At 37.9% G+C, this 26,701-nt stretch overlaps 2 protein-coding genes across 5 annotated transcripts; both read right to left on the minus strand.

Annotated features, from left to right (window-relative positions):
- Positions 1-340: 340 nt before the first annotated feature.
- PDCL2 (phosducin like 2) lies at positions 341-7,187 on the minus strand. Its single transcript, XM_088163376.1, is given in 5 exon segments — positions 341-1,254; positions 1,257-1,393; positions 2,256-2,305; positions 2,307-2,403; positions 6,135-7,187. Coding segments are annotated over 5 exon segments (534 nt in total). The 5' UTR covers positions 6,299-7,187; the 3' UTR covers positions 341-1,168.
- Positions 7,188-7,486: 299 nt separating this feature from the next.
- Positions 7,487-20,838, minus strand: NMU (neuromedin U). 4 transcript variants are annotated; one of them, XM_014873404.2, is made up of 10 exons: positions 20,581-20,838; positions 17,710-17,768; positions 14,390-14,437; positions 14,234-14,293; positions 13,673-13,702; positions 13,516-13,566; positions 11,821-11,895; positions 9,640-9,693; positions 8,257-8,296; positions 7,487-7,670 (listed from the first exon to the last, which is right to left on the minus strand). In XM_014873404.2, the coding sequence occupies exons 1-9, from the start codon at positions 20,717-20,719 to the stop codon at positions 8,261-8,263; spliced, it is 552 nt and encodes a 183-aa protein (XP_014728890.2). In that variant the 5' UTR covers positions 20,720-20,838; the 3' UTR covers positions 7,487-7,670; positions 8,257-8,260. The 4 variants fall into 4 exon arrangements, with proteins under 4 accessions (XP_014728890.2, XP_088019500.1, XP_088019499.1 ...); XM_088163374.1 differs by lacking the exon at positions 11,821-11,895; XM_088163373.1 differs by lacking the exon at positions 13,673-13,702 and having other exon boundaries at positions 20,581-20,790.
- Between the last annotated feature and the right edge of the window lie 5,863 nt (positions 20,839-26,701).

Raw genomic sequence — 26,701 nt, forward strand, 5'->3', positions numbered from 1 at the left:
AACCATAGCCATGTTTCCTAGAGAAATGCCATTGCCATCCTGCACGATGTACTTCAGAGCTACAGAACAACCACCTGCTTAGTGTGTTCCTTTTTGATCCATGCTGGCCTGTTCAAAAGAGGATCTGTTTGAGGAAAATGGTTTTGAAACTAAGTTTCGCATCACTCCAGATTACTAAAATGAGTGGATGTTGACTTGAAAGCCTATCATAATCCACATAATTCTTATAAAGCAAGGTTGGCTAACGTTCCTGGAGCCTTTTCTTCCAAACAGTATAACTGACTCAGCTCCAGAAACGCCTGGTTTTAACCTGCGGATTACTGTGGATTTTGCTGCTGCTTTGTCACATCTGATGGCTTTAATTACAACCGCGTGGTCACTTTGCTTGGACAAAGAGAGGGTCACCAAAGGGGACGTTGGGCTTTTTTCCTGTCTCATCTGCTTCCACTGTCACACACCCTGCCTGTGTCCCTGGCAGCAGCCACAGCAGTGGGAGGGAGGCTGGCCGCTGGGAGGAAGCAATGCTACTTTTATAGCAGCCAGCTTTGATACTTGAAGGGACTGCGCAATCGTATCTAAAGTCCCTGATGACCTATTTACATTTAAAACTGCTAGCTGGCCTTCTAGCTGGAAGTGGCAGACAATGGCAGATATGCCATTGTCTCTGAAATGCATCTACTACTTATCTCTTTGAACCTGCAAAATAAAAGTTTCCAGTATCTGCCAGTAGGCTCACCAAAGGAGTAGAAAACCATATTTGAACTAACTTATGTCAGAACACATGATCTTAATCAGAATTTTTTCAAGCAATACATGTTTTTATCACATCACTGTTGTATTGTCCAACTTCTGCAGTAATAACAAGTAACAATTTATTCTGATACTGCCATAAATTCTCACAAGAGATAAAGGAACTGACTTTTTCTAAAGAGAAAGATACATGTCAACAACAAAAATTAGAGCCAGCCCAACTTTATCTCAGTAAAATATCTAACCATGAAATTGCAAAATACCCGTGCTTAGGCAATATTCTTACCACAGGATTACATCAATTCTATACTAATTCTTGGCTTTGTTCGGATCTTTTTTTCTCTTAAAAAATAATAAAATACCTTTTCAACCTTTAGATCTAATGATTGCAAACAACAAAAAAATTCCATAATGTGAATTATTTCGAAATATTTCTAGTACCTTTTGCTTTCAGATATATTCCTCCATGTTTAGCTATTCCAATGCCTTGTATTTCACCAGTTTATATACAAGTATTGTGGGTAAACACCTGTCCTGGTAATTCTGAATGCAGCAGTTTACAATGGCTTTGAGAAACTTGCCTTCTGGAAGCTTTCAGGCCAGCAGGTTGAGGTGTTCATTAACCAATAAACACATTGGGATACTAGAAAAGAATAAGGAAATATAATGACACTTCTGGTGTAAATGATTTGTAAAATAACTGAAGTTATTAAAGCATTTAAAGAATACATGTACATTTTCCTATAGCCTGCTTCTTCTACTTTAGTTTGTTATGAGAATTGCAGGACAAGTTTTATTTAGCTTCTTCCAAGATCATTGGGCTTTAAAGAGCTGTTAAAGTAAAAATACATAGCAGGCACAGTCTACAAAATATGTTACCATACAAAATATGTTAAGCTACCAGACACTTTAAGCAAAACTTAAAAATTATTATACATTCTGTACTAATTCTCAGTGCTTTTCAAAAACACCTAATAGAGTTGCTAACATACACAGAATTAATCATGGGAGTCCTTTGACATTTCTGCTGCATCCTGTCACAACTTCTGCTACCATTAGAGAATTTACAGAGCAATCAATAAACTAAAAGGTCCCCCAGCTTTCCTCAGCCTGCATAACTGAGACTTTTCCTGATGGGCTTTTGATTTGTTCAAGTCAAAGGGGAAATAAAGACAGAATAATCCTGTTAGACCACACTCCCGCTGAGAAAAGAAACTGCAAACAGTGGGCACCACCTTCTCAGCAAAACTCAGATCTCAGTAAAGTTACATACATGGTGATAAGCATGCACAGCAAAATAAATCTACCATGTATTTGAACAAAAGTGAACGATTAACTCTCAGAAAGTGAATTAACAAATCGAGTGGATCAGATGCTCTATGATTCTATTGCTTCCAAAAAAATGCTATTTGTTTCTTCTATTTAATTTTTCTAATTTTGTCTTTTAAAATAATTTCAATTATTTGTATTGAAGTATTCTGCATCTTACACAAGAATGTAATTACCTTGACCAATAAAGATGAATTATAACCCAAACATCCTCTGAAGCATTTGTAAACTTCTTTTGCATACTGCTTTCCACAAGTTTCTCTTAGCTTCACACACTTTTGCTTCCTCTGAAGACATTTCCATTCCTGCAAGAACTGCTGCCTGATTAGAAAGTAAAAATAATAATAAGCATCTTTGGAACATTTTACTTACATTTTAAAATAATACCTAGTGCATCTCAATTACTTAAATTATTTGAGTAACTCTTGACCATGCAGTCTTAAAATTTTAGAACTAGAAAGACTTTATGCAAATATTGATTCAATACTATAACATTAAGATTAATTTTCTTAATTCATCAGTATCGGATTGAGGAAACTTGAGCAACAAACAAATTGTACAAGCATTTCTCATTTGAGATGAATCAAGAAACATTAGAGCACGTACTCAATATTTGTGTGATTCTGCATATAAGATTAGTTTAAGGAAGAATATAGTACTTACACTAGTATTTACCAGACAGCTTTAAAATAATTAATGATAACTGAAACGTAAAATCAGTAGATGGCAGTCTTCATCTATAAAAATACTTGCAAGGTAGGAAAGGAAAACGCTTTCTGAAACTTGTCGAACTACAAGCAGCTATTAATTACAGTAACTGAAAGCTACTGTGGAATTACTTTTTGTAGATATTGGAGCCTGGGAAAACAGAAAGATAAGAATTAATAACAAAAGTTGCACCTGCTGTTGTTGATAGGATGCATGCGTGTGAGACATGATGTTTTAGTAAAAGCATGTTTGTAAGAGGTGTTGCTTTCCTTGGACCAATAAGCTGACCCTATTCTTGGTTCAGCAAAGTAGTCTATGAAATGTGTGTATTTCTACAATAAATCTGCTGCTTCTGCCTCTGAGAGGAAACCCTGCTGCTGTGCCTTCTTTGCCACTTCTATAGCAAACAGCGACAACTTTCCAAAAAAAAAAAAAAAAAAGAAAAAAAAAGAAAAAAAAAAAGAAATTATAAACATACAATGTTATTATACTCCAGTAACAATATATTATAGTTTTTGTTCACAACTTCCATGTATCTATGTGAATTATTTTCTCTGAGAGTACATTAGTAGATACAATGTGTTAGTCTTAGAATTATTTTAGTAACTGTAACAATTCAACAACAGTAAATACAGGTAGAATCTAGACACAGGAAATATTTTGATCACATTAGCTTTTTTATTTTGTGTAAGCTGCATGTCTCAATTTTCTTAGTTACAATAGAATGTAACTGGGCACAAGGCAGCAGAGAACCTTGTAAAATACGTACAGAAAAACACATATATGGATGACCGGTATAGCAACAATTGCTGAAGTCAATACAAGGTGCTAAAGTTTCCTGAACACAAATTCATAAACACCTTAACTCTGTATGGTACTGTAAGTAAAATGATTGGTGTAGTCCTATTAAATAGTTGAAAAAGGTTGATTGTGTCACAGTTATGCCTAAGAGCAGTGTGCTGTGTATCACAGAATTCCAGAATTGCAGCATGGCTGGGCTTGGAAGGGAGGTCACCTGATTCAACCCTCCAGCTCAAATTGACCCTGGACAGGCTGTCCAGAGCCACATCCAGCCAGCTTCTGAACATCACCAAGGAAGAAGATCATGCAACATTTCAGTCAGTCATCTTCACAGTAAAAAAACATTTCCTGATATTCAGAGGGAACATCCAGCATTTCCATTTTGCCCACATCCTGTGGTCCTATCACGGGGCACCACTGGAAACACCTTTGCTCTGTTTGCATTATACCCTCCATGCAGGTATTCATAGACATTGATTTAGTCTCCCCTAAGCCTTCCTTCAACATAAACATCAAATAAGCATTTTCTTGAATTAAGAAACAGAAAAGACAATCTACCTTTAATAAGGGGCAAACCAAACACAACAGCTGTTTATTAGGGATCCACAGCTGGCTTTTAAAACCACATAAGCTTATCAACTGGAGCATCTCTCTTATGTGGAAATGTAGTAATTATGTCAAGACAGACTAGACTGACACCATCATCAGCCCTTTATTAAAAACTTGTCATGCCTTCTCTCAAGCAACTCCACACAGAACTGACTACTCCTTTCCTCATCAGCTGTTCCACACAGCACTGACTCCTTTTCTTCTTCTCTCTGCAAGTTCCCTTCTTCCTTCTGCACAACTGGCTAACCCTAATCCGTCCCATACCCAGCCACCTGACCCTGTCTGTCCCCCCACATCACATCTTACTTTATCTGTCCCTTACACAACTGCATGTCCCTTGCCTCCTCACAGCACAAACAGCAGACTCTAGAGCTCAAGCTCCAGCTAGCTGACCCACTCTTTTATAACACCATCCTCATTGGGCAGGCAAGGCTGTCTCCACTTCTTGGCAATCAGTACAGCTGTAATTCATTGAGGAAAATTGCCTTATGCACTATCCTTACAAACAATCTTCCCACAAGGAAAGGCTGAGGGAATGGATCTGTTCAGCCTCAAGAGGAGAAAACTGAGAGGGAACCCGTTGACAGGACCTCATCAATCTCTATAAATATCTGCAGGGAGAGTGTCAGAGGAGGGAGCCAAGTCCAGTTCTTCTCAGGGGCTCCATGCAAGAGCAGAAGAGACAATGAGCAGAAACTGATGCACAGGAAGTTCTGTTTGAATATGAGGGAGAACTTCTTTACAGTGTGAGTGACCTTGCACTGGAACAGGTTCCTAGAGAGGTTGTGGAGTTTTCCTCACTGGAGATAGTCAAGAACTGTCTGCATGCAACCCTGTGCCATGTACTCTGGAATGACCCTGCTGGAGCAGGCGTGTTGGGCCTGATGACCCACAGTTCTCCTTCCCAGCCTGACCCATTCTGTGGTTCTGCAGCTACCACCATTACAACACAGAAATTGTAATGCATGATATAGTGAAACTATTGTAATTAATAATAAATTGCATTTTTATTACAGTAATATATGTATAAACCATACCAGAAATGAGTGCTATGCTAGAAGAAATGTATTTTGCTCATAATAGTCAAAATAATTACTTAATCAATTAAAAATTCTGAATAGTTTGGTTCCAGCCCTAAAATACAGTTTTCTTCTTTAATGGCATGCCATCCTCATATAGGTGGCACGAACCCCTTATGCAAAACATTATCTATCACAAAACTGGACCCATGCATGGCAAGACCTTGTTTTTCTTATTTTTCTTGTGCACATGAGAGAAAAGGGATACCTGCAACCAGTTGTCCATTCTTTCTGGCTTGAAATGCACAGAAAACTCTACCCAAAACAGAAGGGAGAAAATGGGATTCAGAACTTCTTTCTTTGAACATGTATCATCATTGCTCAAAGTCCTAAAGACTAGCAGAAAGTGTCTTTAGTGTGGCAGAGTTGTATTTGGTGCAGCAGAGTGAGGGGTATCCTTTAATCAGGCAGACAGAGAATGAGCCCTACTTGTGTAACTTGGACAAAAGTTGAGACTCTCAACATTTGTCTAACACTTCCAACATAGAACACCTCCAAACACACGGTGGCCCAATGTATCTTCAGCTCAACTGAGGATGCATAACAGTGGTTTCCACTGTGGCCTGTTCAACACTTTCTTTTACATATCCAGCTTTCAGAGTAAATAATTTTGTTTTAACAGAGCATCAAAGGAAAATATGGTGTAAACTGTTTCTCTGTAAATTGGCAATCAGGAAGAAGTAGGGCAGTAACGTGGGTGCTACCTGAAGTCAATAGAGTAGAAAGTGGAAAAAGGCAGTTGTGTCAGTCAGCAGACATTACAATTCAAAATATTCTGAGTTTATTTTTAGGATCATGTACATGTACAATACTGACATGTAAACTGCTAATCTGGGTAGATATCTCTCACTACATCTGTACATATCAATAGCTTTCCTAACAGTTTCATCAAAGCCATCTTTGGCTTCCTTTAGTTCTTCAAGATTCATTCATTCAGATGGTTTCACTAAAAACCCAAACCAAAACAAGGAAATAAACAAACTAAAGAAGTCCACCTTTTGTTCTCTAGAGTCACCAAACATTTTAAATGCATGAAAAGTAATAAGCAGATGTGGAACTAATGAAATAAAAATATGTATTTATTTCAGAAATTAGTTAACTTTGCCATAACTCTAGGTAAGAGAGAAGGTAAAAAAGAAAAAAAAATACTTTATTTCATTATAACTATAGGAAAATACAGGAGTGGATTGATACCAATAATTCAGAATGGTAATCTTCCTTACACTGACTGGCTCCCTTACGAAATTATGTTAGGTATCTGTATATGTTAGATGTCATACTGCTTGTCACTATCTCATTGTATGTTTAATTTAGAATCCTTTTTAAAACAACCAAGTGAAAATCATTAAAATGAAACCATAAATATTGAAAAATTTTGTTATAAGAAGTGTTATTTATTAAAATGCAGAACAAAAACCAGTGGGCAAGAAGAGGAAAAGGTCTTCTCAATTTGGCTTCCTCTGAGGCCGTAATTTTTTCAGCTACTTTGGGAAGTTTCATTGCTCATTCAAAAGTGCCGAAGAGAGAGCAGTAATGCTGAGGCCAATTCAAACCATGACCTGCCAATACAATGTTAAAAACTTTAGCTCACTTCTAAACTGAGTCATAGAAGCACAGAGTGGTTTGGGTTGGAAGGGACTTAAAGATCATCTCGTTCTGAGTGATTAGTTAATTTCAGTATAATTACAACCTCAACAACATAATTTAATACAATTTTTGTGTGAAAATTAACTCATAGAGAGAAGCTGAGAAGATTGTAAGGCTTGTATTTCTGAGCAGAGCTTCTTTCAGTCTCCATCAAAAGCACTTGAGTTTTCAAGTGAATTGTGTCTTCTAAATGAGAACCATAGTGCATCTGTGTTCTTGATAGCTAAAAAAGGATGCCATTATGTTTTAGTTGAATTAAAGTCATGATATTTCTTCAAAACAAGCAACTTGTTCAGGTTCTTTTTATTAAGGGAAAAGGGATTCTCATCTTTTTTTTTTTTTTTCAGATGGTGAAACATACAAATCACAACGTATCTGGAAAAAACACAGTAGTCTTGATTGCAAACATTCTCATTAAAACAACTGTTTGGCTGAGGGCCTTTATTTAGAAGGGAAAATTTGCTCAACAGGGTTGTTAGAGGCAATGTCTGTTGCATGCAAACACTGACTCTTTTACAGTTAAATTACATGTGGTTGTAAACATCATAACACTAAGAAACAAATAATTTTCATATGCTTTTAATATAATCAAGATAGTAAAGACCTTCTTAACTGAATCTGGTTTAGGAATATTTACATTCAAGTGATTTCTAATTGTACATTAACGAATAATTATTGTAAGGAAAACAGGATGTCCATGTACTCAGCATTCCTGCAGTTTGAGTTCTAAGTCAGGAATCTATAATCCTGAAAAATAAGACAGAGCATTAGCTGTTGATATAACACTAAGTTGGAGATAACATTTAAAAATGATGGCAGTATAAAATACATTAGAAAAGAGAGCATTATAGTATTGGTCTACATTTTTACATCTCTCCAAATAGTTTCAGACACTGAAATTAAATCTTGAAGTTTGCACTCAGCTTCAGTGTGAGGTTTTTATCTTCATAAGATTAGGGAATGTCAGAATGTAGCTTACTTCTCAGCATTCATTTGACAGTTCTTTGACACAGTTCTTACTTATCATCAGTACTTTCCAAATTGTCTACCAATGTGGGATATTTTCCATTTCTTGGTGCCTGAAACACTTCTGTGCTCTCTGTTGTGGGAACTGAATACTTACAGCTTTTGTTCCTCTCATCTGAAGATAAGTGTATTTAACACATCAAAGTGTATTTAACACATCTGGGAAAAGTTTGTGGATGGAAATCTAAATCAATTACACACTTAAATGCTTTCTGAGACAACTTCTTAACAAAAATATTGTGGTCTATTTGGATAAAAATGAACGAATTTACATCTAGATAATGATTAAAAAGCATTAAATAAGTACCTCCTTAGCGAAAATCCACTGATCTTCTTCCATTACGTGGCTGAAAGACAAATACTCAGTAAGTTATATATTCTATAAAACTGACAGAATTTAGTAACAAAGCCCCAAACAACTTCGTTTGTATAGAAACTGGTGAATTTCTCAGTAGTGTCATTGTGATTATTATCAAAGATGGACCTAAGATAAGTTATTGTTTCATTTATATTTACCTCTGGAGGAGAATTATACACTAAAATTTACTGCATATTGATTGTAGAATGAATTGTCTATCTTGTATGATTTTATAAAGGGGAGAAAGCTGTAAGAAGAGATCATTAATCCTTATTCTTCTTGCATTTTCTTAAAATGTGCTTTCTGATTATTATTATTGCATAAGTGTTTGTTGCTATTAACAAACAAATACATATCACTCTCGACTTTCCTTTTAGACTGTATTCTTTGATATAGGTAAGGACTTCCCCCTTTTTCACTGTGGTGTTTTTCAGAAATATTTTGCTCTCATGAGGGACTTGATACCACTTCTACTAAAGCTGATAAAAAATTTCTTCCTGGGCTTAATACGGATTTGTCTTTTTCTCTGAAGCATGAATGCACCAATGTTAATATTACCCATAACTTTGGCCTGTCATAACAACTCTAAGGATCTAAGCCTGATACGTAAGAAATGTAACTATACAAATCTGTGTCTTTTCATTAGAATTAGAGCATAATTTGGGTTGCAAAAAGACCTTTAAGATCATCGAGTACAACCCTAGCCACATTTTTATTTCAAGCCATTGGCCACTTTATTATTTAAGTAGAAATACTAACCAAAATCAAGAGAACTATTCAAACATCTGACTTGCTACCTCTTTTTTTTTTTTTTTTTTTTTTTTTTCTTGCTAAAGAGAAGCAAAAAGGCTCTATGGCATAAAAGATGAATACAGTAGATTCAGCCTCATGAGAATTTCTGTATCCAGTTTCTTACCTTACTGGTCAAAACAGAAAGAAAATGGCAAGGTCAGACCTAGCACAGTGTGTAAGCATGGAATCATATTTATGTCATGTGCAAACATACCCTGTTGAATAATGTTTTATGAAGATTTTCCAAGATGCCATATTTTCTAGAACTTTCTCTGACAAACAGATTTCAAAATAACCAATGACTTCTTAAGGCATAGAACAGTATCATGTATACACAAACCTAGGAACATGATTTTTAAAAAATTCCTACAATGCCTTTATTTTAATACAAGGAAATATCAAGTACAGGCCTGGAGATATCCTGTAGGTAGAATGCTCTTACTGAAAAAAATATCCTCAATCACAGTAATACTTTTTTTCTTTCTTTTTTGTAACTCTCAGCACAAAAGAAAAATAAAAAAAATCAAATGAACTGTATACCCTGTAGAAAAAGTAGCCTCTGCTTTGAATCGCTCCAGGTCCTTGAGGTTCTTCCTGGAGAAAAAAAAAAGAAGTATTTAAAATTATATCTACAGCTGTAAATTTATACACACAAAGAGGTTGTTTATATATATATATAAAAAATACTTCTTCAGTCCTGCATAGTCTTACTCTTTAAATGCTTTATGTGCATTTCTCCATGTCAGCTTCACAAAGTTGATGTTGTCATGTAGGAATAGCAGAGAACATATGAACGGAGCCCAATTCCACCTGAAGTTTTAGATCAGCTCAGATTGCTTTTGAATGGTACTAGAAATTATGAACAGCCTTTGCCTCTGATTTTCCAGGGTTCATTACCCAGGCACAGCAAGAGTGTTTCCATGATAGCAGGGTCCCTACAGATAAAGTAGAGCTGCTTTTTGCCTCTTGCAGGAGGACAAAAAGACAAAGTTTAAATATCAGAAATACTTGAGCTGCTCCCAGGAATGAGACCCCAGACTGTTCCCAAAGATGTACCATAACCACCCCTCTCACATTAACTCCCAAGGAGCAGTGCTTATGATAATCTATCCTGCCCATGCTGCACAAGGGTGAAACAGCTGCCCAGTGATCCACACAGCAAGGAGGGTAACAAATGATGAAGAAAATAGAAATTCCATTTAAATGTAAAAAGCACAAAGCATGAAGTATCCAGTTGCTTTAATGAGACCATTATTAGAGAACACATAAGCTTAATCACAGTGTTTCATTTGGTTCTGTTGGTATCAGATAGGAGTGATGTGTCTGACCTGCAGGTGGGGAGACAGTAAATTTGAGAAACAAAATAGTCTCAGCGTTATGCTTACCAGAACATAAATTGAAGATGGCTTTTATCTAGCAATGAGGGTATTTCTCAACCAAAAACTGGGATGGTGTGGTCTCTTGGGTAAGTATCATAAGGTGAAGTGTCATAGAAAGGAATCACACCATACTCTATTCTAATGCTGTGAGAATTGTGTAAAATAGGATGACTCCCACAATTTCCAAACTACAAAAGTAGATTCAATCCAGGGAAGCTTTCAAAGGAAGTGGAGTTTAAACTATACATAATTTTTGAGACTTGATTTTAATTCTGACTTCAGTTCATCAGATATAGTATTATATTCAGTTTCTTGCTGTACGTAAAACATCTGTATGATTTTTATTTCTATTGCTCTTCTCATTCTAGCATTATCTGTGTTTGAAATACCCATCTTGGATTTATAATATAATCACTATTATAATTTTTTATATTTCAAAAGGGTAAAATTTTTTCCATACATTGTCATTTGAGTCTTATGGTACTCATGCAATTTTTTCTACTTTTTCTATTCAATATGTGAACAAAGCTGAAAACAGGAACAAAATGGGCAGCTGTTGCAAAATTAAGAAATTAAGAAATTCATCCAGAAGTGTACAATTACTAGTGAGAAATTGTGATTTATGTTAATGTCATTTTCCTCTTACAAGCAGACACTTCTTAAAGATTACATGTTCTTGTTTGAGTTCAAGTCAGAAGTTTGGTATTAGAAAACAGCTGAAGCTAAGAATCTGTCATTTTTGTAACACCCACCTTCTAGCTTCTAAGGGTTTTGAGATGTTAAAAAAACCATGTCATAATAAATATGCAAGTTTATACACAAACCTGTATGTATATATGTACACAGAAAAATATGTATTCATGAAGATGTATGATTACTTAGAGTTTTACTTTAATGCCTGCCCTCTAGAAGTTATTTTGCTCAGTCTCTTATATTGACTAGCCAAGAAAATGCTTGAGTCTTCTTTCTTATATCATATCCTACCAGGCAGGCTGTAGCTCAAAGAGGAATCAGAGTCATGAAAAAATCTGGTATTGCTTCGAACTGGAGGGAAAGAATGAATTTAATAGAGCATGTTTTCTCCTTCACCCATCTACCTTTTCAATTCCTTATGTAGTCAGAGAGAGGTGTATGTGTTTATGTACAGCAGATTCTGTTTTTCTTCCCAGTGTGAAGAAGAAAAAAGATCAGCAGTAAGATAACCCTTCCTGAAGCACATTCTGTGAGATTGAGATTTGGGTAGTCCAACCAAAATATAAAAGCAGAAAGGTCTACAAGGGCACTTTTAGAAAAGCTAATGAATCACAAGGTGTGAGAGCATACAGAGTTTAGGTTTACATACGTCCAGTTTGTATCTCTTCAGTCTTCTCTCATTAAGCTGAGGAACGAGTTGCAGTAAAGGATGCAGGACAGACGACTGAGAGGACACGAACACACACACATGAGCAACAGTGAAATTTGGCCCTTATGATGCAAAAAAAGTCTCTTTCTGCAGTATTGGGTCCTGAACTAAACATGCACCAAAAAAGGACTGAAGACCGAGAAACTTATTAATTGAAATACTTTTAACATTTTGACTTGACAACAGGCATCAACATTTATATTTACACTATACAGAGTGATGGAGGGAAAAGATATGTATCCTCATCTTTACTAATTGAAAGTTCAGAACCATTTACAGACTCCTGGAATTATTTGAACTTTGATCAGTCTCTGTGAGTGGTACTGAGAATATCTCCATACAGTATTCCTACTAACACTTCTACAGTCTTCTGCTATGGAAGTTAGCAGCTTCAACCTCTGTTGTACCGAAATTTCATTTTACTTCAAAATAAATGGCAACAAAAAGAATTGGGTTTTTTTGCTGAAGAACAGTGTACAGTTGAAATCCATTCTCAAGGGGCATTTGTAACCATGGCACTGGTCACTTTGTCTAAGCTCTGATCATGAAATTCCTTGTGTTCAACAAGACTTTAATCTTGCAGACAGCCTAATTATACACAGTGGCATTGTGTGCACACTAAGTGCTCACCCTGGAAAAACACAACTATGTGGGATTGTGGAGAGAGGTCCGCTGGAAGAAATAAAGTATAAAAAACCTGTGTTCCATTAACCACTTTAAATTCTCAACTCATAAAATATAATTTTAAAAGTAATGCATTTTTCTACAATACTTCTTAGAAAAGTAATGCAATTGGCAAAGGTATTCAGGATCATGGTGCAGTGGGATGCAGTAACTTTTAAGCAGGAGCAGCAGCAGAAATAGCTCATTTCACTGTGCCTTAATTACCATTAAAGCCTCCAAAGCAGCTGTAGCACAAAAACATTGACACTAATATAAGCAAGATCACTTTCTAGGAAACACACCACATATTTCTGGAGAAAGGTAAAGAACACGGCAAAAATGGACATTGGTACATAAGAATGATTGCTAAGAAACAAGAAAATATGAGTATGTTTAACTCTTAAAATCCTGTGGTGCATAGATGCACACAGATAACAGAGTATGTTTGCACTTCAAAAGCAAGAACAGATCACGTACTTGGCTTGTTGGTTTATGAGAATACTTTTAGACCAACACTGCTTGGCCATGGTTTAAACTATATTTTTCGTTCAAAATGGAATCCAAAGTCCAAGTGAGACTTAAATATTATTTTGCCTGTTACATATTTATGACATGTGCAAATGAATTAATACAGTTTAATTAATAATTAATAAAAATGATTAAAGACTATCCAATAATTACTGCCATGTTCTCAGGTCCTGTAAATGTTCCAATACCCGAAAAAAGTATTTGATCTCATTCTTAAAATTTGAAACTGCAAGATTAAGATTCAGTTGGGATTCCATGAATGTTTGGTTTAGTTTGTTAAGATTTTTTTGTCCACACCTGTACAGTACTGATCATCTCTCATGCAACATGCAACTCCCAGTCCTGAGCTTGCTATACATTTGGAGAGACTACTGCAAAAAGGAATATTGGTTTTATATACAAGCACACATGTACTCACTCATAAGGAGGTGCTATGCCACTCACCATGATGTCTGAGTTGCCCGAGTCATGAGTCTTAGAATAATGAAATAAGAACTGTTCAAAAAAATTAAAAGTGGGTTTTACTACAAAACAGGGCAAGAGTTTTGTGATGTTCTTGCCTTTTTTTACTGTGATTGTAGGACATATATAGACATCTTACCCTTTTGGTGTTGTCTTTCTCATCTAAACCCTGTGGGAATAATAGTTGGTAGAAAGGCTTTTATTCATTAAAATAAAAAGAACAGTGGATAATTTTGATTAAATACATAATCTTTTCAGCACTGGGTTGAAATATCCTTCTTCCTTGGCAGATGTATTATATGTCTTTGCTTATCAATCTAACTAATCATTTCAAACTCTGTAGACAGCATTGATGCCTCTGCCCTAGAAGAGTTAAATGTGTTTAGCAGATGTTCCCTTGTTCATCCCCAGACTCTCTTATGTCAATTTTTCGTCTGTTGAGAATTCATAGCTTTTCTAATCTAGAGCGATAAAAACACCTTGTACCCAACCTGGAGATAATTTTCCAAACATTGATGTTTCCCCGTTGTCTTTACAAGGTGTTACCTTCTGGCACATGGCATATCAGAGTAAAAACTGATAGAAATACTTCCAGTGCTGAATGACACTTTGCATACTGGGTCCTCAGAATTCATTGTAGACAATGGCACAGTGAGAGATCAGGTTTCAAAAATGCTAAGTAGTCTTTTGTGTGTGTTACCTGTGCTTTCTGGAGAAATCCCATGACCAAAAAACAAAGTTCTTCCAATGTACTGGACACCTAATGCAAAGAAAACAGGAGCTCAGGTATCATATTTCCAATTCTACTACATATAACAAACAGTATCAAAATAATAGTTCTCTCTCTCTGACTCACCTGAGGCTGAGAATCTGTGGACAGGTAAGCAGAACATGCATCATCTATCTGTAAGAGTTCACACAGTTTTTTTAGGAAGTCAGAGTAATAAAAACAAGTGAAATATTCATATTTTCAGGAAAAGGCAAGTGCAGCTAATGGCATGGCAAGCTTGCCTACTGTAAGACATCCTTATAAGTCCGTTCATTAAATATTTTGTGTTCAGAGGGGGAAAGAGCCTTAACCACATAAAAACAACAACAAGAACAACAAACTTATACTTGCTTGAACAAACATACATATCTGTGACCTTTATTCCCTACCCACCACATACCCCTCTTAACTGCAAACTTCTCAGACTAAGTCATATTTTAAGTTACGACTGAAAGCATCTGGGGCATGAACTATGAACTTGAATCTCTTCTGCAATACCTCTGGATTATACAAAACTGAAGAAAATGACAAAACTAAAGCAAGGGATTCAAGGATCAGTCCTCCAACACGACTTTTTCAATTGGATTACGGCATCCCCACAGGTGTATGACACAGGCATCCCTTGAATGATTATGATACGAGGTGGCACATCTTATGCACACCACTTGATTTGTGCCAGAATTTTCCTAAACACTGTGTGAAACACCACTTCTGTTTGTCTTCACCAGTCCTTTCAAAGCTGTCTCATCCAGTGCTGTCATGATTTTGTCTTGGAAGAAGAAATGAATAAGTGATTCCTAACCATTCTCTCCCCATGGCTCATAACCTTGTATTAATTACATCCTCCTTCTGTCTCTTTTCCAAGATGAAAGAATAATGTAATACTGACTAATTTTTAGTGGAGTTATTAATAGAGAAGGAATAAGAAATTGAATAAAAGGTATTTGAGTTCAGAGAAATAATAATACCTGCACTGAAAGCTCTGAGTATACTGTAAGGAAAAGTCTCCAGCACTGCAACTGAAGTTGCACAGTTTAATAACGATGACAAAAAGCAACTTCAAAGTTGCATCAATAGTAACCTCAATCAGCATATGCTAGTTTTTTTCCATGGAATATTTGGTAGTGTTAGATGAAAAAAAAAAAAATCTTTGCCACTCATGTTGTTCACAGACTGCATAAAAAACATAGTGGGTTGGGTTTTTTGATAGAGCAGGCAATGCAATTGTTCTTGCAATTTTTTTTATAGATGAGAAACCCTAAGCAACATGCATTAGCAACAAAAACATTAAAGGAAAAAGAAATTTTAAAAAATAATGCTTATCTGAGCACTTCAGGACAGGAGATGATTCATTTCTCCAGAGACAATCTATGAGAAAGCATTAGCAGACATAGTAGGAAAACTAATAGCTCACATAGGATTCCCTTTTCAAATAGGTTTTGTTGGTAACACATCCTCTCAGTTCTCTTTTTCCTTCATCTTGCATGTGTTTGAGAGTATCAGCTCAGCTTTGCTACTTTCAGAGTAAGAAAGTATCGGGGAAGAAACAATGAATGAGATAAAATCATGCTGAAGTAATTTTGGACGATTATTTTTAAAAAGGGGCTGTTTTCTCTTGGGAATTGTTTGTGTTTTATTTGTTTTATTTACTTGATGCAGAGAACTACCACAATTCAGTAGCAGAACAAGCCATAGACTGCTTTGTGCTCAACACAATGGTGTTTTTCAGCTAAAATCTTCACAGACAAAACAAGGGCTGAAGAAAACCCACAATTTCTGTTAATTCCTTTTAAAGAAATTAATAGTTTCTATCTGTTATGTATCTTCTCCAAAATTTTCTCTCCTGTCTCAGAAATGTGGCCTGAGGGTAGAAGACTGCAAGTTGCTTGGGGTTAGTTAAATAACATAAAGAAACAAAAGGAAGTAAGAGACAAGTAAATAATTTAATTTATAACAAGCAAAGAATCAAATTTATAAACTCAGAGCCATTCCTGGAACACACTATGTTTATTCAGAGGCAGGGTTTCTCCTGAATGATCCACTAGTAAAGTAGCAAAGAGGGAAGAATTATTATTTGCACTTTATGAAACCCCAGTTAACTAGTATGAGTGAGTAATTGGGTTGATTTAGGGTATATAACTATATATCTAATTCTCTTTCTTTAGACCCTTTCCAGTCCAGCATAATTCTAGTTCTAATGGTAACTTTTATATTGCTTCTATTACAAAATTTAGTATCTTATGCATACCACTTTCTTCATTAAAATCAACGGGACCTTTGTCTTGGTTTCCAGTCACCACAGGGACAAATCTAACAGCTAGAAAACCTTCTCAAGATATGGAGAAATGCATAAAACAGATTTTAAAATGCAGAATGTAAATAACTCATTTTCAAAAACTCTTTATAGTTTTCAGGATTTTACTTCCCAAGAGACCATTTTTTCCCAGGTGATAAACATCACTAGGGCTCATTTAAGTGCCAGTCTGGAACAGGTTTTGAGGTTTTTAGGTTTTGAGTCATTATGTCCAATATGAACTGTGGGGAGATGACAGTAAGCAGAATGTCTCCTGTAATGGTCTCCATCAGAAGAAATTTACTTCTCTTCATCTGCTCCCCTGATGAGTCACTTATTTTCCAATGTTATCAAAAGCTACTAAATTAAATGTCAACACAATAGTTGACAGTTGCAGCAACACCAGGGCATGCAAGTTGCAGGATAAACCCTCTCCACATGTCATGCCCTGCCACTCCATCTGTTCCAAAAGGGCAGGAAAGAGCCTGTGTTAACACATGCGTCACACTCCAGAGTCAAAACAAAGGCTTGTTTCAGAGATGAGAGTGGAAGTTATGATACCAATCAGTAGCCAAATGTTTGAGGGGGTAATTCAGTAGCCAAATGTTTGAGGGGCTAATTGACACAGTACATTGTCCTTTACCTAGTAAATTGAGAGGCTAGGATAGGATTAAACAGTCCCAGCCTTGTGTGCAGAACAGAGGATGCAAGAAGCAAGACTGGATGAGTTGAAACAATTCCTGAGTATCATGTACAGACTATAAAACTACCAGATGGGAGGGATACTGTGATGCTTCCAGGGACAGTGTCTGCCTGGTTATTGACAGTTATCAAACATAGCTCTCCACTGAGACAAGGCAATCTCTTCTCAGAATGACATCTCAACACTTAGTCCCAACATCCTCCTGAAGCAATTGTTCAGAATATCTGGAAAATTAGATATTTCACCTCTTTGCTGATGCCAGGATAGGAGACATACAGGAAGTCATACTAGAAGAAAACACAGCTGAACTCTGTGCAAGAGAAATACTGGATGGTGAGGCAGGACTGTAGCATGGATGGGCACAGAAGAAATGGGAAAATGGGAGGGTATCACATGGCAGATGACGCTTACCTCTTTCAACAGCTGAAAATCCTCATCTGATACAAGTGCTTGGGATGGCATTGGTGCACCTGGAAGCACAAACTGTGTTTAGCAATGCTGTACAGCAGAGGTCATTTCTGTAGGTGTCCCATGTCAGACATACCCAGCACAACTATAAACTGCAAAGGCCGAGATCTGCTTGGTCCAAGGAATTCTGTGACCCTGCGTGCTCTGTGGTTTGTCCAGTAGTTTTTGCCTATTTCAGCAGCACAGCAGGACACTTTTTCACGATTTCACAGCAGGTATGGACACTCACATGTCTGAGCAATAGGCAGCACTCATGTCTGAGTGTGGAAGTTACTTAGGTCTCACTGAGACCTGCTCAGAAAATGACATTCCAGTTCCTGCAACCCCAAACTTTCTGAGAACTCTGCTCACCTCTAATTCTTCCCTTCCTGTATGCTACATCTGCAGAACTGAACATGCACTATGCAATGTACAATTGCATGTAAATAGTGTCCATGATATGAACATGTTGTTTTGAGAAGTTGATAGACAGTACATGTGTAACTGGATTTGTTTCCTCTGTCTCATATATGTGGAAAAACTTGTCCCTCAGTAGATTAAATGTGTTCTTAATTGCATAATGATGCAGTGAAACTGTGCTTAACTTGGGGCAGCTCCTTTCTTTATCTCTACCCACCCAGGCTGCAGGCATGGAAGTCACTGTCCCAGGGTCCCTTCCAGTTCAGTGTCCAGAATATCCCTCTTACCACATTGTTATTTTACCTGGCAGTGTGTATTTCTGATAGCAGTGTATTTTTAGAGTCTCTGTAAATAACAGAAATGAGCATTGCAGAATTGTGACTATGTCAGACACCATGCATTGGTATCAGTGAGAGCATGTGCTGTAACTCTCATGGGAGGGAAACTGGTGCTAGACCTCTAGACCTAGCTAGAATGTCCAGTGAGCAGGGAATAAATGCCCATCATGTTATTTGTTTTACATTTACCCCTAATCACAATAATCACAACAGTTCCAGGCATTAATGGAATGGGATGGATTTCAAAACCACATTTTTGTACTGGCATGGATTTAGAGTCACTAATTATTATGGATGCTTCCTTTGCCCCAAAAAAGAATTAGAGGGGATCTTAATTTCACACTATATAGAAGTGGGATTATTTTTTAAATCTCTGAGCTGTTCACAAAACAAGGAAACTGATTTCCAGTCATTTGTTTCATTTCAAAGAAAAATGCCAAATAAATTAAAGGTGCTACAGTTGTCCTATGTTGTCTTCTGCTCTTACATTAGTGTATTCACACTGGAGTACTACCTGGGATTAGTATCCTAGTCAAAAGAGTGGAACAGGGCAAATTAACTTCAAATTAGCACACCCTCCCCATCAAAGCATTGCCTGCCTATCTCTGAACATTTCTTCTGCCATTGACTGGTTCCCAAGGCTTTTCAGGGAGAGCTAAAGAAATTCATCAGCATGAATTAGTAAAGCATAGGGCAATAAGCAGGAAAGCCTGAATATTATAACTTTGTCCCTTCTTTTGGCCTGTAGCATAAACTTCTGGACAGAGAAGATAAATTATTTCACCCACTCCTCACTTTCCTTTACCCTTCCCTACATATTCAGAAATTTTTATTTCATGTACAATCCCATCTGTTTTGTGCACCTAGGACTGTGTCCAAGGACTGAGCAGTGTTCCTCCATCACCCCGTCCAGAACACGGCTGCAGTACCTACAGGACTTCATTCATTTACATAACAGCACACACAGTGAAACGTTAAGGTTTTCTGTAATATACACAAAATAACCATAGAGGGAAGGGAAGAGAAGGCAAGAGAGAGAAGACAGAGAGAGGAGGGAGAGGACGGAGAGGAAAGGAGAGAGAGGAGAGAGAGGAGAGAGAGGAGAGAGAGGAGAGAGAGGAGAGAGAGGAGGGATAGAAAGAAAGAAGTATGTGCTATTGAAGAAAAAGTCCTTTAAAGGAAAGTTAGAGGAGGAAATTCTTCCACAAAATCAACATTGTCCACAGCACATTTGCTCTCCTATTCTTAAATTCTGCCACCTTTAAGAAATTCAACTTGTTTCAAGGCAGTAGAATGCCAGATGCACAGACTGGGGCTCACTTCTTACATCTTTCCTCTACTGCATCCCTAAACAAGCTCCTGGCAATCATTTGTGTAAGAGCAGTGATGAAATACCGTGTGCCACTACCCTCCATTGCGCTCCTCTTCCTTCCCTCCCCTCTTCCACATCTTCAGAGCTTATTCTTAATATAATATAAAGTATGCTGCAATTAGATTTCTTTGGTTATTTATATTAAAAAACCACAACAAAGCGAAACAGAACAGAAACTCACAGCTAAAGCAAATCACGCAAATATAATACAAACAAAATAGAAATAGTCCTTGCACAGCATTTTGTAAGGTGTAGGGAGCTAATCTATCTGAGGTGGGAAAATAGAGTAGAAAAGAGAGTATGGTTTGTTAAACAGTCCGCTAGATGTTTCACAAGAGCCCCCTGCTGCAAAGATAGCCTCTTTCAGGATTCCTCACCTCATAAATATTGCTACAGGTTGGAATGACTGCCAGAGGGTCCTAATTTGTCCTGCAATTTTGTGACGCGTGCTGTTTCGTGTCTTTTCTTACCTTCTTAAAATCAGAGTAAATGATACTTAAATATCTTTTAACAAAAGCCTATTCCCCGAGTTGCTGGAGTGTTTTGCCAGGACAGAGCAATCCCACGAGAAGAATCCCCCCGGGCCATTCCCCGCAGCTGCCCGCTCCAGCCGCGCCGCAAGGCGGGCGGGCTGCGGGCACCCTGCTCCCCGATAATGTGCAGAGCTGGGGCGCAGGAGGGGATTGCGGGCGGGATGATGCTCACCTTGGCCAGCAGAAATCGAGGAAGCGAGGAGGACGAGGAGGAGGAGCGGGGCCGCGGTCAGCGCCGCGCCGTGCCCTGCCTTCCCCCGGCCGCGCTCGGGGCTGGCCGCGGGGGGCTGGCGGTGACACCGGTGTCCCATGGCCGCGGAGCTCCCGGAGCCGCTCTGCCAGCCGCTCCTCTGGCCATGTCCTCGCTCCCTGCCCCAACTTTTTAAATGGCCCCGGCACGTGGACGAGCCGCAGCCCGCCTCGGGAGGGCAGCCCCGCTCGCCCCGGGGGCCGGCCGGTGACTCAGCCCGCTCCGCCCCGGCGCGGGGCCGCTGGAACCCGGAGTGGGGCGTGGGGTGTCCCTGCTCGGCACTGAGGCGAGGCGCTGGCCAGGCTCCAGGACCTTTATTAAAACCCCTCCTTTTAAAAAAAAAAAAAAAAAAAGCATGTTTGAATCCCCCGGAGCCCCGCAGGAGCCGCGGTGGCTGGCGCGGGAGGCGCTGACTGCTCCTTCGCTGCCGTGGATGTGCGGAGGGATGGAACCTGGGCGGCCAGGGGGGTCTTCAGACACTGTCTCTGCCCGGTGTACGGGGAGAAGAGCCCTGATTTAAAGTGGGTAAATCCGACCCACGGGCTGATTTGCCCTCAGCTAGATTTACTCCGGTGGGAACAAATCTCGTGGAGTTTACTTGGGAGAAGCCGTGGGTGGCTCTGGGGATGCGGGGCTCTGGGGATGGGCGGCTCTGGGGATGGGCACCCCTCTGCCTCGGCATCCGTCGGCTGCTCACTGAATTTTCTGAAGCGCCCCCGGCTGCAGGGCTGTGACTGCCTCCTGACTTTTCCTATGCCTTAAATACACGCACAGTGCCACACCACGAAACAAAACTCAGCGATATGGTAATATTTAGCTATTGAAATCCTAATACTGTGCTTAGCAAGGTATTTTACTTATAATACAGCTGCAGACCTTGGCCGCAGTTGTTATTTATGCCTGTAGATAATGAAAACAGCTACATTATATGACAGCCAAAAGTACACAGCCTCCAGATCTGCTAAGGCACTTGGGCAGTTTAGTCCAGCAAGGTCTGCCTTACCAGAGTGCCTACCCAAGGCTGTCGTTCCTCCTGCTACCAGATCCAACAAATGATGATCGCCACTGCCAAGGCTGAGCAACATGCTCAGGCTAGTGCTGACCTGTTCCTCACACCGAGCCCAGCAGAGAGGTCTGACTTGGGAGCATGTCTGACTGTCTCTGCTTTCTCACCATTTGCTCCAGCAAGATCCTGAGGTGATGCTCCAATGCTACAGAGATGGTTTCAGGACAGGAGATCCCAGTTTAGAGTCTATCCTTATGATTTGTTTTCCTTTCTTTTTCCATTCACTCATATTTTTTAGCTTGGTTGCTTTTTTTCTGTCGAATGAAGTTAGTACATCACAGTCCAGCAATGAGACAATGTAGAGACTGTCATTTTCCAAACAACTTGCAATTCTTTTCTACCATTTCAATGGGTTTTGACTGGGGGCTAAATAGTATGTGGTGGAGTAAATCTGCCTGACAAGAGCGGTGGCTGTTACTGCGAAACAAAACAAAACTTTCATTTATAGCCATAGTGCTGATGTCTGCTCTTTGCTTTCACCTTTATCAGGTGTGTGTGAAACAAAGTGGGCTCTGCCATCCTGGACACTTTGATAGGCCATCAAAATTGCAAAAGCTTTGCCAAGCAGCATGCTAAGATGCTATAAAATTATTTTAGTAATAGAAGCATCTTCTTTATCATATTCAGTAGCAAAGCTTTCCTTTAAATGTCTGGGGACAGAGCTAATCTTCACGTCAATGGAGAGCCAGTTGTCAGACCAGTACATAAATTGAAGAAGCCTGTATTTTGTACATATGAGTGCATTTATATCTACCTAATTAAAAGAGTTTTAAAAAAACAGTCTTAATCAAGGGATTGCATTTAGTTTGGGTTTTTCATTAATAAAAGCAGAACACATTCATTTGAAGAAATTATCATAAATGGGGAGTCACAAGTGCTGAAAGGTATCTCCCTAATCTATCTTGATTCAACTGCATGAATCAGTGTCCCAAGCTTTAGCCTAAGGAAAGATTTAATTTGTTATGCATTTTAATTATTACAGTCTTGTTAAATATTTAAGAGATTGCGAAATAAAACAAATTACACTCTATTATGATTTTAGCATAGGATGCCTGTAAATATTCTGCACCTGTTGAATGGTGCAGTGTTTTAAGAATACTGGAAAAACGATACATCTTGAGTTAAACTTTAGTTTCAGGTGAAAGGGCTCTGATTAGCCCAGAAGCGCATTTTTGTACAGTGTGTTTTAGTACTGCAAACTGAAAAAATTTCCTGAGCCCACTTGCACAAAAACATATCAGGAGATTTTGAGGATGATGAGAAAAAGTTTCTGGATAGAAAATTTCTGGTCTTCCACTTACCATCAAAAAAAATTTTTCTCTCTTGCTTGAATTTGTATTGCTTGATAATCCTTCATCTGAAATGTGAATTTTGTTTTCAGCAGATTCCTACTAATGGGCAAAAGCAGTAGCCATTACACATTCAATCCTATTTGTGCCATGTGTTACAGTGTCTGAATCCTAACAGGCTACACTTCTCCAGTACTTCCAACCCAGTTGTGAACTCCATTTCTTTTTAGACCATGCCTTCTTACTAAAAGCATCAGTGTAGTTCCTGATACATGGGTAAGATAAACTGATTCAGGCATAGTTGTAATCCTCCTTATAATATACTAGAAAAAACAATATAACTTCTAACAAAAATGTACATTTGCAGTAAGCTCAGACTCTATATTACACCAAGATAATATTTCTACTGAAATTGGTGCAAATTTTGACAGAGCAAGTTCACCAAGCTTGTATCTGAGTTTATAGGAAGCTTGTATGGTTTATAACAGTTGTCTTTATTCAAGGAACTTACTGAAATTCAAGTAAGCATTCTTGTAAACAGGAGAAAAAATATGTCTTTCTCTATTGTATCTGGTTTTGTTTTGTTTAATTGCTTGATGAAATTAATGTTACACTATTGCAGGAGCAAAACACATCCTCATTAAACGAATAGCTTGGAGGATGTTTTGGATGCTGTAATTAGCTTCTTTGAAATATTTATGTTCTTCCTAATGTTGCTTGAATAAATGTTAATTATGGCTAGTGGAAAGGAAATCAAAGAGCTGAGTATGTGAAAACATCATCTTCTCTGTCTCTGCAGAGGCAGGGTCAGGAGGTGCGTCACTGAATCCTCTCGCTGCATACACGCAGCCCGCGAAGAGGTTAATGCATTCTGGTTTTGCTACGACTTCAATTTAATAAAAAATTATGAGAAATCATTCCTCCTACATCTGAACGCAAGCACTAGGAGTGCTTTTATCCATACTGCAGTTTCTCCACCAATATATTCCAAACTTACTGGAGAGTGCTTGAAATGGCTCGCTGTGAGCAAGCACGCAGATGTTTCTCACAACTTCAGTTGGTCCTATTAATAACTTGTTAATCTTTGTGTACAATGGGCAAGTTGTGTACATGGATTTTGCTCTTACTTGTTTATATTCTAGGAAATTACATTTTGGGTAGGCAAGTCTCAAAAACTAATTAATGGCTACTCAGATACTGTGCTCCTTCAAGGTATTCTCTCCTTTTATTGCTAATAATGAATAGAAAGTTTGTGTCAGAACAGAAAAAAGATCCATAAAGAAAAGTCACTGGAGTCTCAATTCAAGAATAAGCATCTCTAAATGGGCTTTTATTACAGTGTTGACCTAACACAAGGAGATAATCACTCAGTAGTAGTCTTTGGGGATCTCTCCCTACAAATAGAAAGCAAACAACAAAATCCAAGTCATATTGTTCATGAGAGACCCTGTATTTTCACAGAAAAATATTTTTTTATTTTATCTAAGATGATGCCTCAGCTCTTCCTTTATGAATAAGTAAAACTTAAATGATCCTCTAATGAATTAGATCTTGCCTGAACTACTGGAAATGAAGACAGAAAATCCAGCCCTTGTGCTAAGAGAGACTCCGCTGGGGAACAGTGATGGGACTGATTGCAACAAGTGTTCAGGGCTCTCTTCAAAAGTTACAAAATGTTTCGCATAAAAAAATTCTAACGTAAAAGAGAGATGACTGAACCCTTTAATGACTAAAGAAAATTGGATTATAGTAATTAATCCAGGAAAAACATTATAATCTTTCCAAAATGGTGGCTACCTGTGAATACTCAGAAGAAATGTGTAATTTTTACGGGCTTGAGTTTGTTTTAGAAGTGGAACAGGTCACAGATGATAAACCTTTCTCCACCAAACTCACACCATTTTCCATATTTTCCACGAACATTCACAATTTATTGTATACAAGCATGGGACTGGAAATAGAAGATATTTTATTTTTATTATTATTATTTTATTTTATGAAGTTATGATTATTTTATTTTATGATAATTATTTTGTTTTATGAAGTCCTGATGACTGTGAAAAAATACATAAATGTCTGTTCAAAGGAAAGCAATAATTATCTACTATAATTACTATATAAGAAGTATGGTTGCATATATTTTTCTGAAATAGGCTGATCTTCAAGATATTCTCATCTCAGTTTTCTCTCCTTAATATTGCTTTCAGAATCTACAGGTTTTATTAACTGAAAAGATCTTAAGCAAGAAAATTGAGGAGTGAAGGTAGATAAGTAATGACACTTAGAAAATGACATTTTCTTTTCTACACCCCTGTGAGGTGAGTTGATTTTACAATGGGATCATTTATCTTATATTGAAAGACAAACTCATATCATGACCTCACAATGGTTTTGTGCAATTTTTTCACAGTATGCACATAAACCCATCAGAAAGGAGGGAATCCTGAAAATTTAGTTTATAAAGTTAATATTTTTTCAAAAGTTTTGAATTGTAATTGGCTTCAGAAAAAAAAAACATAATCCAGAGCTAATTTGATACAGTGTCTAAACTGTAATATTTCACCAAAAGTTTCCTCCCAGCTTCCAAGTGAGGTACAACTAATGCCAACTGCAGGAAATTTCTTTGCATGGAAGCAACATGTAAGCACTTGCTTGAAAGTCTGAAGGAAAAGACCATAAAGAAATAATTTGGAAAAATGGACTAAAATCCTCTGGGTGTCTTCCAGTTTGAATTGTTCAGAGATTCTCTGCCCAAACTGTGAAGCAATGGGACGCCAGTGTCTTGTTTGTCCTGTTCACCTGCTCACTGTCTGCCTAAGACCAGAGCACTTGGTCATGTCAGATTTACTTAGAAATTGTATTTATTAAGAGAGCAGAAAACTGAAGAATAATTCATGGATTTTTGTTATGTCAAAATAATCACAAGCAAAAACCCAATTCTACCAATCCCTTCCTTCTCTTCCCAGCACCACAAAGCTGCTGTTACTGTGGGTTAATCAGCAAGGCACCTTACCATGCAGGATATTATTTCTGTACAGGGTCTACAACTATTTTTTTTTTAATTTCTTCCGACCACTGAATGCAGAAGAATGCCAAAACCTAGCAGTAGAGTCTTTGCCCTCAAAACTCAAGAAATTTCTCTTTTCTTAGTTTTGGGGGGGTTTTGAGTCTATCATAAGGAGGATTTTGTAAGGTGTTTTACCTGTCTAATCTGAGGCACCATGATCAGACGTGAACTTTTCAATGGCTTTACAATAATGAACTGCAACTTAGGAATTACCAAAATCTTCTATACACATCACAATCTTTATTATCTTAAAAATGGAATCGTTTTCTGTGCAGATTGATCAAATCTATCACTGATGATCAGCATCCTTGCCCACTCCTTGCAGGTTTTCTTGAAAAACCCTCTCATTATAAATCTGGCTGCTCATAATACATGATGGGTCATGCAGTTACTTCCAGGAAAAATGGAAGGTGACTTTCCTTATAAAAATGCTATTTAACAGGAAGAAACATTTGCAAATGATGAATAATACAGATTATTACTGCTATGAGTGGCAGCTCTCCCCATAGCAGCAAATAAAACCCAGCTGTCTACACCACTCTTGCACTCTCCATCTCAAATTACAGCCCTGGCGTGAGTAGGATCATTATTTCTTATTCTTATCATGGAAGTGAGCCCACA

This window comes from Sturnus vulgaris, chromosome 4, assembly GCF_052056855.1.
Source record: "Sturnus vulgaris isolate bStuVul1 chromosome 4, bStuVul1.hap1, whole genome shotgun sequence".
In the NCBI taxonomy this organism is placed as follows: Eukaryota; Metazoa; Chordata; class Aves; order Passeriformes; family Sturnidae; genus Sturnus; species Sturnus vulgaris.